Below are 16,537 nucleotides of genomic sequence, written 5' to 3' on the forward strand. Positions count from 1 at the left end.
TTAACATGTTGTTTGAAAAATGGTTTGAACAATGACTTAGAATGAGAATGTCTACTCGGAACCTGCTTGAAGTGCAAAAAATTGGGGAATTTCTAGAATTGTTCAGATTTCTAACAGCAGAACGTGAATAACTGAAACAAACACGCTGTCAAAATATCGGTAGTATCGAGCGCTGACCTCCGGTCTTGGCACCAACTTCAATCTTTCAACCTGTCCTCACCACGGTAACCTCGTTCTGCCTAAGCCCAGCTGCGAGTAGTGGCGTCGATAAAAGTCATGTTTCATTTCCAAACAGACCTGAATTTATTCGAACAAACATCGAAAAATGTTTGCTAAGTGGCCGAATACGGTAGCGGTCAATCGGCGAGAGAAAGGAAACAGGATTTTCAGTGGCAAACGTCTCATGTACATGTATGTACTTACACAAAACTTTACCCTTTGAAATGACGTTGGGGATAGAATAGGGCTTGAGTTTCGTTCGGAGTTAGTTTTTTACCGTGAAGAATCCGCACGTTGCGAGGCTTCCATTCAATTTTCACAGGCGATTTTGGCAGCGTACACCTTAGAAAGTAAGGGTGCGTACGTAACAGCTACCAGGGTTTCGCGCAAACTATGCATTAACAGCAAGTCGCAATCCCAAGAATCATCACATTCAAATCATGGACGTAATTTTTCGTGAACGAGGAAGAAAATGGCCTTCTCAGCGTTGGATTCGCGTATTTTCCTACTTTCTCGTTTCTACAGCGATGGGAAATTCCTGGTAATGTTTTGGCTTATTAATTGCCTCGCTGGTCTTCTGGACTGAAGCGGAGGTCCCAGCTATTTCTCCGTCAGAGAAGTACACGAATCGATTAAACCTTCTTGTAAGATAAAATTTTTTGTGCAAAAACTTACTGTATAGAGGGATCACCATGAAGATTCAAATTGTTTAACAATAATAATAACAAAATCATTGGAGCAAACACAAAAAAAGGAATATATAAATCGCATCCTGCACTTTGTATTTGTAAAAGGTAAGGTAATTTGTAAAACGTAGAGCAGGTAAAAAGAAGATTAAGAAGAGAAGAGTAAACGAGGAAGAAACTGTGACTTTCAGGACAACTTTACAGTCCGGATAATGATTTCAATATCAAATTTCTTCTTTGACAATTATTTGATTACCTGATTGTGTTTAAGAAGTGAAAAGCCAAAATAACCTAACAGGGAGGCAAATATTGTAAATCATTATTGCACTTTTCCACAATGAGAATAAAAAGGAAACAAGTGGATCTACGGCAATAAATAAGTTTCCTCATCTTTCAAAGAAAAAAGTGTGTGGAACTGTTCCGTTTGAAGGCATCGGAAGATTATTCCTTATCAGCTCGAAGCTTTTTTTGGCATCTAATACTAACAACTACATATGTCAGTCATAAAATGGAAGGAACCATAGAGACCTCGCAAGAGTTTCGGATCAGCCGACAAGAGAAGTGGCCGAAATCAGAACAGCAAATTCCACAGTCTAGCTTATTACCAAAATGAGGTAGTTAGAAAATAGATACAATATGTATGGATACAAGAAAAATCAGGAGCACATGAGACATGTAAAGCAGTCTCTGCAATTCTACTTAGCAAACACATAACATCATCACTTGTGAAGAAAGAAAAAAATCAAAAATAAGAAGGTTTTCTGAGGTAAAAGCTTCCAAATGCTTTGAATTATTCGAAAGTTACCTGTTTGAAGAAAAAGTTCCACATATACGGTAGCCACGGAGGTGAATGACAACTGCTGGTCCTGAAGGTTTCAAGACAAGCAAGAAAGAAATCCAAAATGAGGTGAGCACGTCGTGAAAGAAATGGTATTTCCGGTGCGATAGAACCGTGAACAGCTCTGTGCAAACAGAACTCATGTCTCGACGCACATCAAGGCGTCACTGAGGCGGTTATCGACATACGTACACACACAAACAACGCAATAGTCATCCCGGAAGAAGTTCTGCCGAACCGTTTGGTGGTGCTGAACGTTGGAACGTCTGGCAGCGACTCTTCACCGCTCAACGATACGATCACGAGGTGAAGATCTTCCGGATGATATCGAGACGATCGTCTTTCAAGGATACCAGGTGAGCAGTGTGCGTGTCAACTATTCGTTTGAAAAAGGTTGGAGAGAGACATTCTGGATAGTGAAGAGAGTTTGGGACGGAAATTCATGTGGAAGGAACAAAAAAGATGAATTAAATGATGTGTGCAGATGAAAAATTTTGTAAATAATAAATAAATATGAATGATTTGGATAATAGATGGTAAATAATGCCCTTGTTTTCATTTCTCTCTTTCTTCTCAGTACTTTTCTATCTGGAACTCGGGCGACTTAGGAAAAAAAAAAAGAAAATGAAAAAAGGGGAAGAAAAAAAGAAACTTTTTATCTATGTACGTACAGTACATAGATCAAAAGTTTCTTTTTTTCTTTCCCTTTTTTAGTAGTCACGGCAAATCTTCGCAACAAAACGAAAAAAAAGTAGCTCTACGCTTTTTTCAATTTTCTTCGTTACTCGATCTGCTTTGCACGGTACCATTTCGCATAAAACGCCATTCGACTCGCAATGACGATCCCTATCCGCGTAGCTAATTTTGAAATTCAAAAAGCTTCTACAAAATCACTATTCTCTGAACTACAAATAGTGGACCATGCTCAGAGATAATTGTGCCTTGAGGCTGTGACATTTGGTGCAAACAAAATGCGACAATAGTGAAGTTATTGTCAAGTATTCGTAATATTAACCGTTGTCATAAACATTTTGGTACCACATTCACATGTACATTACAAAGATTTTTAGAACATAGGGGATTTGAGACACTTCAAGAGATAATTAAAGGATTTATTCTTCAACTAGAAAGGATTTAATACTGCCCTTGTAAGAGATCTATTTCCGTTATTTTTGACAATCGATAAGGTTCTTGAGTCATTTTCAGCCATTTATGCTGGATATTTCAGTTTAGAACTTTGGTGTATTGATTGCAGCGCTGGTAGTGTTCAAAATAAACTATATAGTTAGATCTCTTCATCACAAATTGAGTGATGTCCATCTGGAATCACATAGAGCAGAATAAAGTTAACAAGTTACAGAGTAAAAACATCGCCATGAAACGAAAAAACACGGATATTCGCTTTTTCGCCTTTTTTGAGAGCAATTTAGAAGTCACAGGAGCGTGGAAACGTGCTAAGAATGGGCGACAGTACTATCTATGATCAATCTGGAGCAAATTCCTCTAGGACTCTTTATGCTCAGCCGTTAAGTTCCTAGCCACCCATAACTTCAAAAGGAAATAAATAATCACTTTTTTGGTAGCAGGACACCAGCCTAACATAGAGTCTAGGCGTTTCTAGAAAAAAAACGAATAGTTCTAACGAGGATCAAAATATTACTTGAAAAAATCTCAAGCTTTATAAATTAAGAATATCGTGTCGTTTGTCAGCTGTACATCAAGAAAATCAAGTAATGGCGAGTAACCTTTTCGTTGTGGCATACCTTAGGCCAAGCAGCCGTCTAAGCAGTTTAATTTCCATGCAGTTGATTTTCGCCATCGCTGTAGATGGTGCTGCCCAAGTATCCGATCCGTGCGTTATCATAGGGCGAATTGCGGATAGGTAGACTCGCAACTTGACTTCGTTGGCGATGGGGATCAAATAAAGGCAAAGGACACAAGGACTTTGTTAAAGAGTTGAATGCTGGACTGGATTTAGGGCATCTTTGTTAAATATGTCTCTCGTAGCTGCCATTTTTCAATTCATTTCTCATGCAAATAATAGAACTCGTCTACAAGTTCAGTTGGTTGTCTGTTCACCCTGATTCCTGCTGAGGGTCTCGCGGAGTCCCACCTCTGCTTACGTTAATCAGAGTGCAGGGGCAATTTAAAAGCTGAGGCTAGCTTCGATACAAAGTTGGTAACATGTTGAAGTTTCGTGCTGCTTGCTGGTAACAGCTTGATATAACAACATCGTTAACGTATTCGAGATCAGTCAAGGGGCGTTCTGATGATGCTAGGATGATATCAGAAGGACACTTATCGACTGTTTTTCACATGATGTCAACGATGATTTAACGAAGTTGAAGAGGAAGGTTTCTGCCACTGCCCCTTGTCGTGCTCCAGCTACCACTTCAAAGCTGGTGTTACACATACAACTGATGCTCAAATTGCAGCAGTTATTCATTGATTCATGTCAACAAGCAGACGACCGATCTTTTCGGGTAGCTCATCGGAGTGAAGCGTGTTGAGAAGACGGTCTCGGGGCCTAACGATGAAGATGTGATCGTAGAAGGGCAAGGACCAAACCCAGTTTGCTCGTCGCGCGTTGTTTCTTCGCGATGTTTGATAAGCCAGTCCAGGGTGATTCGCTCCAAGACGAGAACACGCAGCAATCAGATTCCTCGATAATTTCTTGGATCTGTGATGTTCAACTTCTTGTAGAGTGGAATTATGATGTCATAAGTTCACGAGTCAGGCTTTCCTTCGTCCACGTAAGCGTAATCCACGTAAACTGGAGGCGGCGATGATTCTTCTTGCATGTGAAAGCGTTGTTCAAGTCCCATATTTGCGTTCGTGTCGTCAATGACCACCTCTTGGCCGGGTATTCTAGGTACCAACGCCTTGACTGAATCGTAGACAGCGTCCTCCTTCAGCGGTCTCCGTAGGTGCGCGACAGTTTACGATCTAGAGTTTCTGTCCTCTGCGATCTTGCAGCCGTACAAAGGTGCATCTTGATAACGTTGAGTCAAATTCCTCCGCCAGGTTCTAATACCTATTCTTTAGAGCCATCGCGCACCCTCGCACCGTCCTTTGATCGGCACAGCCACAGTAAATGCTGGAATCTCCTATAATGATGGCAGGCTTGCCTCTAATGCGTGTTTCCTGCAGTGCAGCAAACCACACACAGAGATTCCCCAGAAATTCAGAAAGGGCGGCTTATAAGAGTTCGCCCGGCAGGTGCGGCAGTTCAGCGTAACAAAACGGATAGTTGCTGCGAAAGATTCTAGCTCCTTCCAGGCAGATTACCTTTCAAATCTTAATCATTTAATCCTTCAGATTGTGGGCTTCGCCGATGTGATGCATGAAAGCACATTTTTACAATCTTGCCCCATATAGCTGTACACGTTACATAGCTCGTATCTTGTCAATGCGTTCATTCAAATGGCTGATTGCGATTAGTTAAGGCAGGGCCACCACGTGCAGGTAGCAGTCAGACTTGTATATGCGGTCTCTTGGAACAAATACTCCTAGAAAAAATCCCAGAAAATATAGCACTTGATCCTAGAAAATCCTAGAAAATATAGCAGTAGAAATTGATGAAAACGTCTTTAGTAGCAAGAACATAGAAACGGAAAAAGAAAAAACAAAACAAGAAGACAAGAAGTGGTCGAAGGTGCAATTTACACAAGCTAGTTTTGAAAATAAACAATAAGCGTTTTGAGAAGAGTCGTCGTACTCTATTCTGTTTCTTACGTACAGCCATTTTTCTTTATATTTTATCTTGGACAGAACCGTTCTTTGTTCGTGTTTGTTTTTACTTCATTAAAATGAGTTTCAAGTTTAGTTTGATGAAAGATGAATTCGGTAGATGAAATTCAAAAATCACATTTTGGTGACATAGAGCTGATGTTTACTTCAAGCCCTTGCAATTGCGCAGTCCTTAGTAGGTGCAAAACATTATAAAATAAAGAAAAATAATCCAAAAACATCTTATATAAGGAGTAAAAAATCCTGGAATAGAAATAAAATAAAATGAATAAGTAAGCCAGAAACAATAAGGGAAAAGACCAAATTACACTAGTTCTTGAAGGAAAACACCGGATGTGTGTTCGTGTTGGAAGTCCTTCGAACATATGATCTATTCACCCTTCTGATATTTGTTGTGGAACACTTCTGTTCCACAACAAATATCAGAGGGGTGAATAGATCATATGCTGGTCAAATCTTGACCAATCTTGACCACATCCAGGTCGTTTTGAGTGAATGATATTCGTGTGAACTTACAAGAATCTGCTTCATGACCATTACCTCGTCTGAATAAATTAAGCTAATTTGTCAATAGACTAAATCACTGTATCTCTACAGTACGGTAAGTTGGAAGATAGGAACGCTTCGAAGGATTTTACGAGGGTATTCTCTCGTTTCATGACATTGTAATAATTCTTTGGTTCTGAGTGAACCAAAGCTGAAAAAAGATGTCCCCATTAAAAAAGGAAGACTCAACGTTAAAGCAGTATTTGTCGTCTGCATCAATTATTTTTTAACTGCAAGTCAAAATCAGCTAATAGTAAAAAAATAATTCTTCTGGATATCGTGCATGAATGTTTAAGTAAAGGGATCTTATGGTGATTTAAAAGTGCCAACGGATAAATCAGTCCAGAGAATGAAAATGGTCGTAACTCACAATGGTTGCACCAGCACCAACGTTTAAATCTCCACAGAGGTTTTGCATCGTTGATTATGGACGGATTATGCAGAAGTTCATCGGCTTTCATGGAGGACGAAATGTGGAAAGAAGATGGATAAGAGAGATGAACTCTTGTGAAAAAAGACCTCATCGGAGCTCCAGCCCGACGTGACATTCCGGAATATTCATCAGAGTTTCGAAAAAAAGAAGCAGGATGTATATGGAGAAAAGCTTCTAGGGAAAGTGAAAGTGTATGGAGAAAAATGTTTAGAGAAAATGCAAATAGAAGAAGAAAACCTGGTAGTGAACGGCAAACTTGTGCTCATGATTAATTAGTACATAAATCAAAAGACAAAAACCTTTAAATTACTCCTGGTTTCCGGTTTTCTCCGGAAACTATCAAAAATGCAATAGTTTCCACGTAAAAAAAAAATTAGAGGTCCAGAAGAATTTCCAAATGAGACTCTTATTACTTCTCAGAAAAACACTCCCGACAAAACAAGCTTCAGAGGCAAACACCGGCGGGAGATCGGAAAAAAATGTGTAATCATCTGGAAATGGGAGAATTTATAGCAACTACATAGAAACTAGATAACCACAAAAAGATAGCTTATTTGTTGTTTTTTTAATCAACGATGATGCTGTTCTGCAATTTTTCCTGCTCGCTTAAAAAAACAAAATTATTTCAGGGAAAATATCACAAAATTTGACTGGTTAGGTCATTTTGATCTTACCGCCACATATTTCTAATTTTTAGCGCTTATTCTTCATTTTAAACTAATAATTTCGTATTTGATAGAGAACTTGGCCGCGAACAATCGCAGTCAGGAGGAAACAAACAGCAGTTGAAGTGGAACACCAACAGGAGAGACCAACAGGAGGGTGGAGAGTTTACTCAATCCTAAGAACGTCCTGTTTCTGAAGAATAAGATAATCTGAGAAAAAGGAAAGAGTGGTGTTGGTTACGGTAGTCCCGGCCCACACAGACACCACCTTTCACAATACGGGAGCTACCGTATCCATCTGAGAAGAGAAAATTATCTGCTATCGTCATCTCGTGGGAAGAGAGGGAGGGTTCACAATATGAATTTTTACTGCACCAGTAGAACAGTGTAAACGAGTAAATAAATACTTTATTACATCGAGAAAGGCAAAAGAGCTGATACTGCAGAAAACCTTACTAAAAACCCAGTGTATACACAATATTGTTGATTTCTGTAATAGCCTGGACGATTATGCTGTAGGCGCCTTCTCGGTTGAGTTTCATGTTAAATTCGCTTGGGTTGTAAGGTAGGATCTTCCTGAAAAACATCTCTTCAACAAACAAAACAAGATAAAAAGTTTTTATTTGCTGAGAGCATTCGCGACGATATCTTTTTTGAATTAACTCTACTGCAAAATACGAACGTTGATGTTCCTTTAAAGTAAAAGTAGATCGTGGTTTTCAAAGGTTAAAAGTGGAGTGGTGAAGGGTTATACGAAACTCACAGGACCTTGCTCCTAGTGAAAATTTTCGTGGCAGACTTCTCTATACTTGCTTACTTATAGCGGCTGCCTTTTGTTAGAATTCTGAGGTAAAGCTACGCTACTGATCTGCATATTGAAAAGGATAAAGGATAAAGAGACTGGCGCATCAATCCACTTGGGATGCGCCAATGCGTTTTTCTGCACTTCGTGATTTTTGAGGTTTTGGAACTCGTGTTGGCCTGTGCGATGACTTGCGGGGTCAGCCGATGATCAAGTCAGTGTTTTTATCCTCCCAGACGAGTCTGGTTCCAATTTATCGACCCCGGAGGGATGAAAGGCTTGGTTTGCATCAGGGCGGCTTAGAGCCATCTGCGCCCATAGAGCATTTTCAAGTAAATGAAAATATGTAAATTTCCGTCAAGCATTATAATTACTACCGCTAAAACTATTATATTTCTTGCATGCTTTGCTTAAAAATTCTCCAAATATCAGGGCGTTTGCTCTTGTTCAAAATGGTCAAAACTATTACATCAGATAAAGGCACACAGCGCTGTTGTATCTCTTCCAAAGAACTTATAGGCTAACGAATGACCGAATGATTGAATGAATCAACGAATCAATAGAAATCGCAAAACTCACCGAAGCGATGCCAGTCCGCCGATTAGTGTGGAAGTCTCTGAGGAATCAAGTTGATCCAGCATTGAGGGCGAAGCAACGACCCTCGATAATTTTGCCACTAGTTGAGCCATTTGAGGTTCTGTAAACAGCAGCAGCATCGTTGCGTTGGATAGGGTCGACTACCCTTATAACCCTGGATTTACCTAGAGATGCTATATCGTACTCATTGATCGGCGAATTTCTCAAGTTGTTGATCCCCTGTTTGAGTTTATCGACAGCCGTCCTCATGAAGTAAAATTTCGCCTGACTTACATGTTTTATGGGACAAAAGAGACATAAGGACTTTCCGTTGCTCACCTTAACAAGATCCAAAACTTGTGAAGCTAGATTCAAGCCCTGGTACAAAGTAGGAAGGGCAGCTCCATAGCACTGAAATTCATTCTTTAAATGATTACAGTTTTGATGATAATAATAGTAATTTAATTGTTTCAATAGCTAGGGACTAAGAAGAAAGAAAATTTAACTCTCCTGTACTTTTTATGAAATCAATTATGTAACTATTACAGCTATAGGTTCCAGATTCCAAAAACTTGCATATTTTGAAATTCCGGATCATTTCTACCGAAGTGAAGTAGACAGTGTCTGAACCATTTGGAGAATCCCACGTTAGTTTGTTTGCCGTGGCGTCGCGAGTACGACGCAGCAAAGGAGAGGTGTGTGGAGAAGTACGGAGGAGTATGAAGGGTACAAGCAAGTATGGAATAACCCCTCAATCTTTCTTATGGTAGAAATTATTATAAATTATTATTATTCTCCTGTAACAATTTAAGCAGTAACTTATGTAGTGTAGACGACGGTGTGCAATTCTCTGGAACATCATGTTGAAGATTTGGAACCCTACGGAAAAATGCTGGACTCGTGGAAATGCTATGATCGGTCGGTATCGGAACTACGTAGTGAGATGTATGAGCAAGTAAATCACATATCCGTAAAAATATCCCATTCGCCTCACAACATTTCAAAGTATTAACCTGAACGTACCATAGCGGGTATTAGAATAAGCAGCAATGATGAAGTTTGCATGTTGGGACCTCAACCTCTCGAATCCTACCAAGCTTTTATATGGTCATATCAGGGCAGCAACCGCGAGCAAAACAGTTTATACGGTATTGAGGTCACTTGGACAAACATAATTTACATAACTTGCCATTCCTGCAGGCCTACTCGTAAGAGAGTTCCCACAAAACCTGGACATTTCAGCATCTGTCAAAAATCATTTGAGCTAGGAAAAATCCTTTGTTTTAAAAAGTTAGATCAGTTTCCGCGAAACTGCAACAGCTGCGAACTACAGCAAAGAGGGATTTTTTCACTTGTTCTTTTTCTCTGCGAAAGTAATGATGGTGTGATTTTAAATATTATTTTAAATGCGATATGCGTGGGTGTTCAAGCTTGAATACATGGTCAAAAAAGGTTAAACCTCAAAAAACAAGAACAAACCGTTCACAATACTAACTTTAAAAATTAACCCTCTATAAGGCCTCATAGTCTTACAGTACATCTGTCGTGACTGTTTCGAAAACAACATTTCTGATAGTAATTTATTTGATCCTAGTCACAATGTCTTTGCAACGTAGCGCTACACTTAGGTGAAACTCTGAGGTTGACGTAGCGAATATTTACAGAAGAAGTAACTCGACTATTCACGAAAATGTAGCTTGAAGCAGGAGTGGAAGGTGACAGAGATCCTCGAAATAGTGTAGGTAATATTTCCAAGTAGGAAGTGGACATCCTTGAACTTTTATTTCCACATAGGAAACAAAACAAAAGTATGAAACGACATAGTTCATTTTGAACATGAAGCACTAAGAAAGATGAATTGAACGATTTCGTTGTACCAGAGCGAACAGCAGATGGGTTGTTGGTAACTGTTAGAAATTCAAAAACGAACAAAAAGGATGATCGCTTTGGGACCACAAACCAACTGATCCCATGCCAAACTTCAGAGAAAGATTTGAGCTACGAGGCGGACCTTTCGAGTTCCTTATAAGAACCGTCGTGGTTTATTCTTGTGGCTCTACCACCTTTCTATTGTGAAGTCAAAAGGTGAAAACTGATCGATATATCATCTTTTATTGAATTCGCTATAAAAAAAGATTTTCAGGTTCCGTTTGCGAGCGTCCTTTGTAGAGATGTTTTAATTAGGGCAGCGATAAAGGCGCTTCGTAGGACCCAAAGCGACTCTGCAGCAAATATTTTTTTTTTTTTTTTTTCCCCCCCCCCCCCCCCCCCCCCCCGGCCCCTCGGAAAAATTTTTTTTTTTTTTTTTTTTTTTTTTTTTTCCCCCCCCCCCCCTTTTTTTTAAAAATGTTTTTTTTTTTTTTTTTTTTTCCCGGGCCCCCAACCCCCTTAGGGGGTTGTTTTTTTTTTCCCTTTTGCCTCCCCCCCTCAGGACGACAAAAAGGCCAATAATTAGCTGTGAAGAAATGTCGACAGCAGTCTCGTTCTACACAGCTCAGCCAACGTAATTTGAAATTAGGATTCTGAGATGTATCCGTCGAAATCATGTTGGACTATGGTAACCATGTACTTATACATTAGTTTTGAGCTGAAAGTGGGGTAGGACTTAGGATTTAGAGAGGTATGTGGCCTCTCTCCCGTCAATATCGATGTCTCTAATCAAAAATCGCAGAGTTCGTCTCGAACACTTCCTCTCCAGTAGTAGATTCAGCAAAAACACCGCGGAGCATGGCCGCGTACACGTCCTCCCATCTACATGCTCACTTCGTTCATTATTTCTGCTTCATTCTTTTCGTAATTGTATGATCGCTTCTGCTCTCGCACATGTTTCTCCTATTACACTCTCGTGGATGTTTCGTATTGCGCGCGCGGCCAGCTTTTTTCCGCACATTTTCTCCACTGGTACAGCTGCGTTTCATAACTGATCACTTCAGTTTGGTTAATTTTCGTTTCCGAGAATCTTGGAAGTTTTTTCAGCCACAATTTGTCGTAAGTTCGTCGCTGGGTTGTTACAGGATGCCCTCGTATCCTCGTTGAAACTGCTCGACGTACGAGCGTTGTTTTTGTGTGGCAAGAGTGCAGAGCACAGCTGACACCATCACCACTCTCGACTACTACGACGAGCTCTTCCGATGCGTTTAATGCGTCCATCTTGTTGCTCTATCATTGTTTTTCTTCCACTCAGCAACGTCTTTTATGTTCTTTAGTGTATCCAGACAAGAAAGTGGAAGAAAAAATAGAAACTCCGAAAATAGACGATGATTAAGTTATGTTTGAAGGCTGGCCTTACGGCTACGGAGGATCTTATGAGGGCAATTTACTCCCATCCTCTCACCTCTGTTGTTATTTATTATGGTTATTGTTCTTCTCTATGAGTAACGCTACAGCTGTCGTTATTGTTGGGAGGATTTATTGATCTACGCAACAATCACTCGGATGCTTACATCTCTGCAGCGTTCAAACGAACTTCTCTTTTTGCCTTCTACTAAAAATCTGTAATTTTCAGCGCTCCTTGGTTTCTTGGGTCAGACGACAGTGTAGTGTCTGTAAGCTGACGCTAGGGCTGCAGTACCTGACGGCACAATTGGTTGCCCCAAGGTAAAAGTAAGGTAGGATATGCTGAAAAAGCAGACGATATGCATTTTGTATTGTCATCAGAAGCCGCAACCAGATTCCGAAGGGAAGTAAGGCTTCAAAAAATCCTCTGAGTATCCATTCACCCTTAGATTTAATCGAGCTTCTTGAAACCTTTTCGGATTTGGTAGTAACGTTCTGCATGGGAAGTTCACTATTAGTTCACTCTCTTGTAATACATTTGTTCAATCTGATCTCAGTTTAATTCCAACCTTGTCTGATTTTAACTTTTCACACGCATATTTATGAACACTGTTCAGAAAAAGAAGTACAAAAAGAGTAAACGCCACCTGTTTTACATAAAAGAAATTTTATGAAGGAATCCAACTGACATAGCTGGTGTTCTTGAAATCTCGCCAACTTTTCCCTTCGACCTCATCCGATAGCAGTTATGTTGTTTTTCTTTTGCTTCTCGTCACATTTCCATTACTTTACTGTCAAAACGCACCCGAAAATACTCGAGAGAGAATCAGAAGAAAGTGCTTGTGACTCTAGCCCACAAAGGGATAAACCCTCGAATGTGTTAGTGACGCCTTGGATTTATTCGCTTCCCAAATCTTGGAGAAGAAGGAATTTTACGTCTATTTTGTTCTCAGGACCTTTCTGAGCTCGGAGGAATCTCTTTGAACTGATCAAGAACACTCTAAGGGCGGGAAGGATTCTTTCTACCAGACTCAGCCGTTCAAGCTGGTTAGTTTTGTCAAAAACAGAACAAAACGCTCTCGCAGTTCCTCAGTGAGAAAAAAACCTAAGGTATGTACAGTTTTTTCCGGAAAGTAAAGATTTAAAATGCGCTAAAACCAAGGCACCACCACCTTACAAATATTCATTACTACAAACATCTGTGAGCATGAAAAAAAGTTTGAAAAAAACGTTTACAACTTAATGCTTTCCTTTTTGCGACGATTTCTTACATCAAAGTAGCGATAGGTAAACATCAAGCCTTGTAAGCGTCGGGTTCCGCTAATGCATACAAAATACACTAATTCTTTACTCTGGCTACTGGCGTGCGACCAAATCCCATATTTTCAAGGGTCCCATCTAGTTAATAATTAAATATGGCATTTTGTACTGCAGTAATTTACTTGCGATTGTAAAACTCTGAATGAAATAACGTCACCACTGCCAAAATAAAAAGAAGACCCGGCGCTTACCAGATACTCTTTCGAAGGACCAGATCACTCCTTCGAAGGTGCGAAACCGAAATTAGATCGCTATTAAATATGGGATTGAAGCACAAAAAACTGTTGTTTCCCGGAATTTTCACATGAACAATGCTTTAAAGTTGAATTTCTTTTACGAAAAAGAAACTGTGCGGCTTGTCGGCAAACATAAAATTCCCAAGAAAATCCGATCGTTAGTATTGTGACGTACGTCGCCACATGTTCAGAAAACCATTCAGCGAATGGAACGGATTCAAAGGGGATTGTGCCTGTCGTTCCATGCCCCCATGTATTTTCTATGTTCCTCTTTTTTTTCATAATTCTCCTCTTCATACCAGCACTGCAAGTCAGTTGCAAAAGAGTCGAGGACACCTGCTAACGTGAGGTCGTACGCCACTTCGTATAGCAATCTAACCCTTCCACTGTTACAGGATTTCGCTAGGATTTTCTATTTCTACGAATCAACAAATTCCAGCGAAATTCCCAACGAAATCCTTTTTAAGCGCTCTGGTAACGTAATCAGGAAACCTTTGGGAGGAAAACCTTCTTTTTTTGTTGCTTGTGTTTTGAAATTAGCCGGAGTTTACTCTTTCCTACTGTTTATTATCTATTTTCAATAACATGTGCTTTTTCAATCACTATTTTTGATTCACTATAAACTCAGTCTATTATATTTTCTGCATGTTTTCCTTCACAAAATTTCCTCTTATAAAATGTCTGACCTTAATATTTATTTTCTGGAATAAATTGCAAGAAAAATATGTGCATAACACTTTTAGCCAAGGTTCACTCATCCTGCGCAATTTGCTTTGAATAATATCAATACAAAACTGATAAAAAGTAACTTCTACACTTTAAAAAAACTGCTAGAAATTGAGGACTATGTGAAGCCTAATATACGTTAACCTTCATTGGATAATTATTTGAATTCATTCAGAGATCCTAGCTGGCTCTCATCATCCACGACTTTGAAGCATTTAAGAAATAAAGAAACAGCCTTAGCATCTGAAAAGAAATCCAGCAGTCCTCTTGCCAGAAACCAACGAACGACCAATAAATTTCACTAGAAATTACCGCCACGTAAATTGCTCTGTAAGACCCAAAAAACCGTTGAGATTCCCGTCGACAGCTCGCTGGCAGCTTACCGAGGAATGAGCCACCGTCAACAGTCCAGTGCTTATTCGCCCGCTCGTGGACGCGGCACGTGCGCTGACGCTTACATACGTAACACGTTGTTTGCTGCCTCGTAGGGAAATTCGGTCGACAAGACTATTCCCCATGCCTTTTTGAGACAGTAAAAGGATATTGAGCCCGACTAGGCTCACGCTCCTGATCTACACGCCTAGGCTTGTTTTTCGTGGAAAGATCCCAACATTTCTTGATTTCTTGCTACGCTTCCTTTAAGTTCATGGCTATTGTTATTCAACATGCAGAGAACAACTGTCAATTTCTTTTCCCCGACTCTCACGCAAGACAAAAATTCCAGAAACCTTTCCCGACCACCAAAAACTTCTACTATTTCCGTTTCGTTTACTGCGATTCTCACTCTTTGTGTAGCAGTTTCGAAACTGTTTTGGCATTCGCCCACTCACTTTTCGGTCGTCTTTTCTTTTATTGTTTGTGCGTATAAGCTATCAAAATCGCGAAGAATTGCTGAAATAGTCTATTTCTTCCAGTCACTCTTTAGGTGAACGTATCTTAGGCAACATCTATAGAAATGTTTTGTTGTCCTTTCATAGACAGATTTAAAGGCATCACCCCACAAATCTGAGGTGGTGCAGATTTCAGGTGAAATATTCTTATAAGGGATAGTAGATTATGGAGAGGGGGGTGATTCCGTCCATTTCTTCATGATTGCCGTAGAAAACGGCTCGGAAGATACGGCTTCGAGCGTTCCGGCGCACTATTTCCGCAAGGAGGTCTATTGGAGCGCGCCAGCTTTGTGTACGCGCGCATCTTCCGGGCCGTTTTTTTTACGGCAATTAGGAAGAAATGGACGAAATCACACCCATAGTCTCCCATCCCGTATACGAATACTCCACCTGAAATCCGCACTACCTCAGATTCGTGGTTTGCTGCCTTTAAGCTAACACTTCCGACCTTGTCCTGAACTTTCTGAATTTGAGGAGGAATGTTCAAAGATTGGTTTTGGTGGCAGGAAATTAATGCGAACAATCTCGAGTCGATTTATTAAACTCACCGTTCGTTCGCACTAATATGAGGTTACACGCAGTTGCGTATGCATCTGGTGCTTGCGAATGTACCTGTGAAGAAAATTTTCTCCAGAATCGACTTCTTGTGAAAACTTTTTCGTTTCCTCCGGAATTGCATTTTTTGCGACCACCACCGTGCTCTTCTCTTCCTCCCGGTAACAAACGCCTGATACATGATAGAAAAATTTGTGTACTTATAAAAAACTACAAATATCTAACCTAATTGTTACGATCCGTTGTAGTAAACTTCTCGTCCTTTTCTCATGTGATGAATGTCGGCTTCTATTCAGTCTGTCATAAAGGCATTCATAGAGAAAACCGTATCACCGGTGGATCCTATCACCGTATCACCGATGCGACGATTCCCTGGCCTTATTGTAAGTTGTAAGTGTAAAATTGTGGACGGTTCTTCGTTATTCGAAAAAAAAACCAAAGAGAATGTGCATCGGTTTGTTTGAGAAACAGATATGTAATAAAGAACACCAAAAACAGCCAGAGCTTCACGTACACCATGTACACAGTTGAAAAACGCAAACAACTTGACTTTTTTTTCTACCTTAATTTTTTCTCTGTCACCTTAATTACATGCGGGTGGGGATTAGGTACGGCCATATTCGGAAAAAGAAATTTAAAACGTTCCATTTAAGATAATTTCAGTTTTCTTTACATGTGACCAGCCAAATGTTTCATTAAATTTCGTCTACCATTAAATCCCTCAATTTCCCACTTCTGAATGTTCATAGAAAATCCTCAATTTTCTAGAGATTCTAGGGAGCTACCTATCCAGGAAATCTCCCAACTTTTTGTTTGTCGTTTTGATAAATTATACATATGTGTACTGTCGAGGAAAAACCTCAGTGTATATAATTCCAGAAATGTACTCATCTTTGCGAACAAGGAGTGGAAGTGTCGATAGAGGAGAGCGGAACGTCGACAAAACCTCGACCAATTTCAGGTCCACATATAGCAACACGAGAGAAACGGTAAGCGTTTTTCTTCTCCACATTCATTCT

The 16,537-nt window shown here is 39.9% G+C and overlaps 2 protein-coding genes across 3 annotated transcripts in view; one reads left to right on the plus strand and one right to left on the minus strand.

Annotated features, from left to right (window-relative positions):
• Nucleotides 1-4,469: 4,469 nt before the first annotated feature.
• RB195_006168 (uncharacterized protein) lies at nucleotides 4,470-16,136 on the minus strand (the record flags this gene model as incomplete). Of its 2 annotated transcripts, XM_064179092.1 has the most annotated exons (8): nucleotides 4,470-4,630; nucleotides 7,601-7,713; nucleotides 8,519-8,636; nucleotides 8,701-8,800; nucleotides 8,855-8,926; nucleotides 15,576-15,690; nucleotides 15,744-15,815; nucleotides 16,081-16,136. In XM_064179092.1, the coding sequence occupies 8 exons, from the start codon at nucleotides 16,134-16,136 to the stop codon at nucleotides 4,470-4,472; spliced, it is 807 nt and encodes a 268-aa protein (XP_064036079.1). The 2 variants fall into 2 exon arrangements, with proteins under 2 accessions (XP_064036079.1, XP_064036080.1); XM_064179091.1 differs by lacking the exons at nucleotides 15,576-15,690; nucleotides 15,744-15,815; nucleotides 16,081-16,136 and adding an exon at nucleotides 9,539-9,580.
• Nucleotides 15,797-16,537, plus strand: part of RB195_006169 (uncharacterized protein) — a gene marked incomplete at both ends in the record, with an annotated part of 32,500 nt that continues 31,759 nt past the window's right edge. Inside the window, one exon of the mRNA XM_064179093.1 lies at nucleotides 15,797-15,901. Coding sequence (XP_064036081.1) covers nucleotides 15,797-15,901 — 105 coding nt within the window. The remainder of the gene's footprint in view (nucleotides 15,902-16,537) is intronic.

Source organism: Necator americanus, chromosome I (assembly GCF_031761385.1).
Source record: "Necator americanus strain Aroian chromosome I, whole genome shotgun sequence".
Classification (NCBI taxonomy): Eukaryota; Metazoa; Nematoda; class Chromadorea; order Rhabditida; family Ancylostomatidae; genus Necator; species Necator americanus.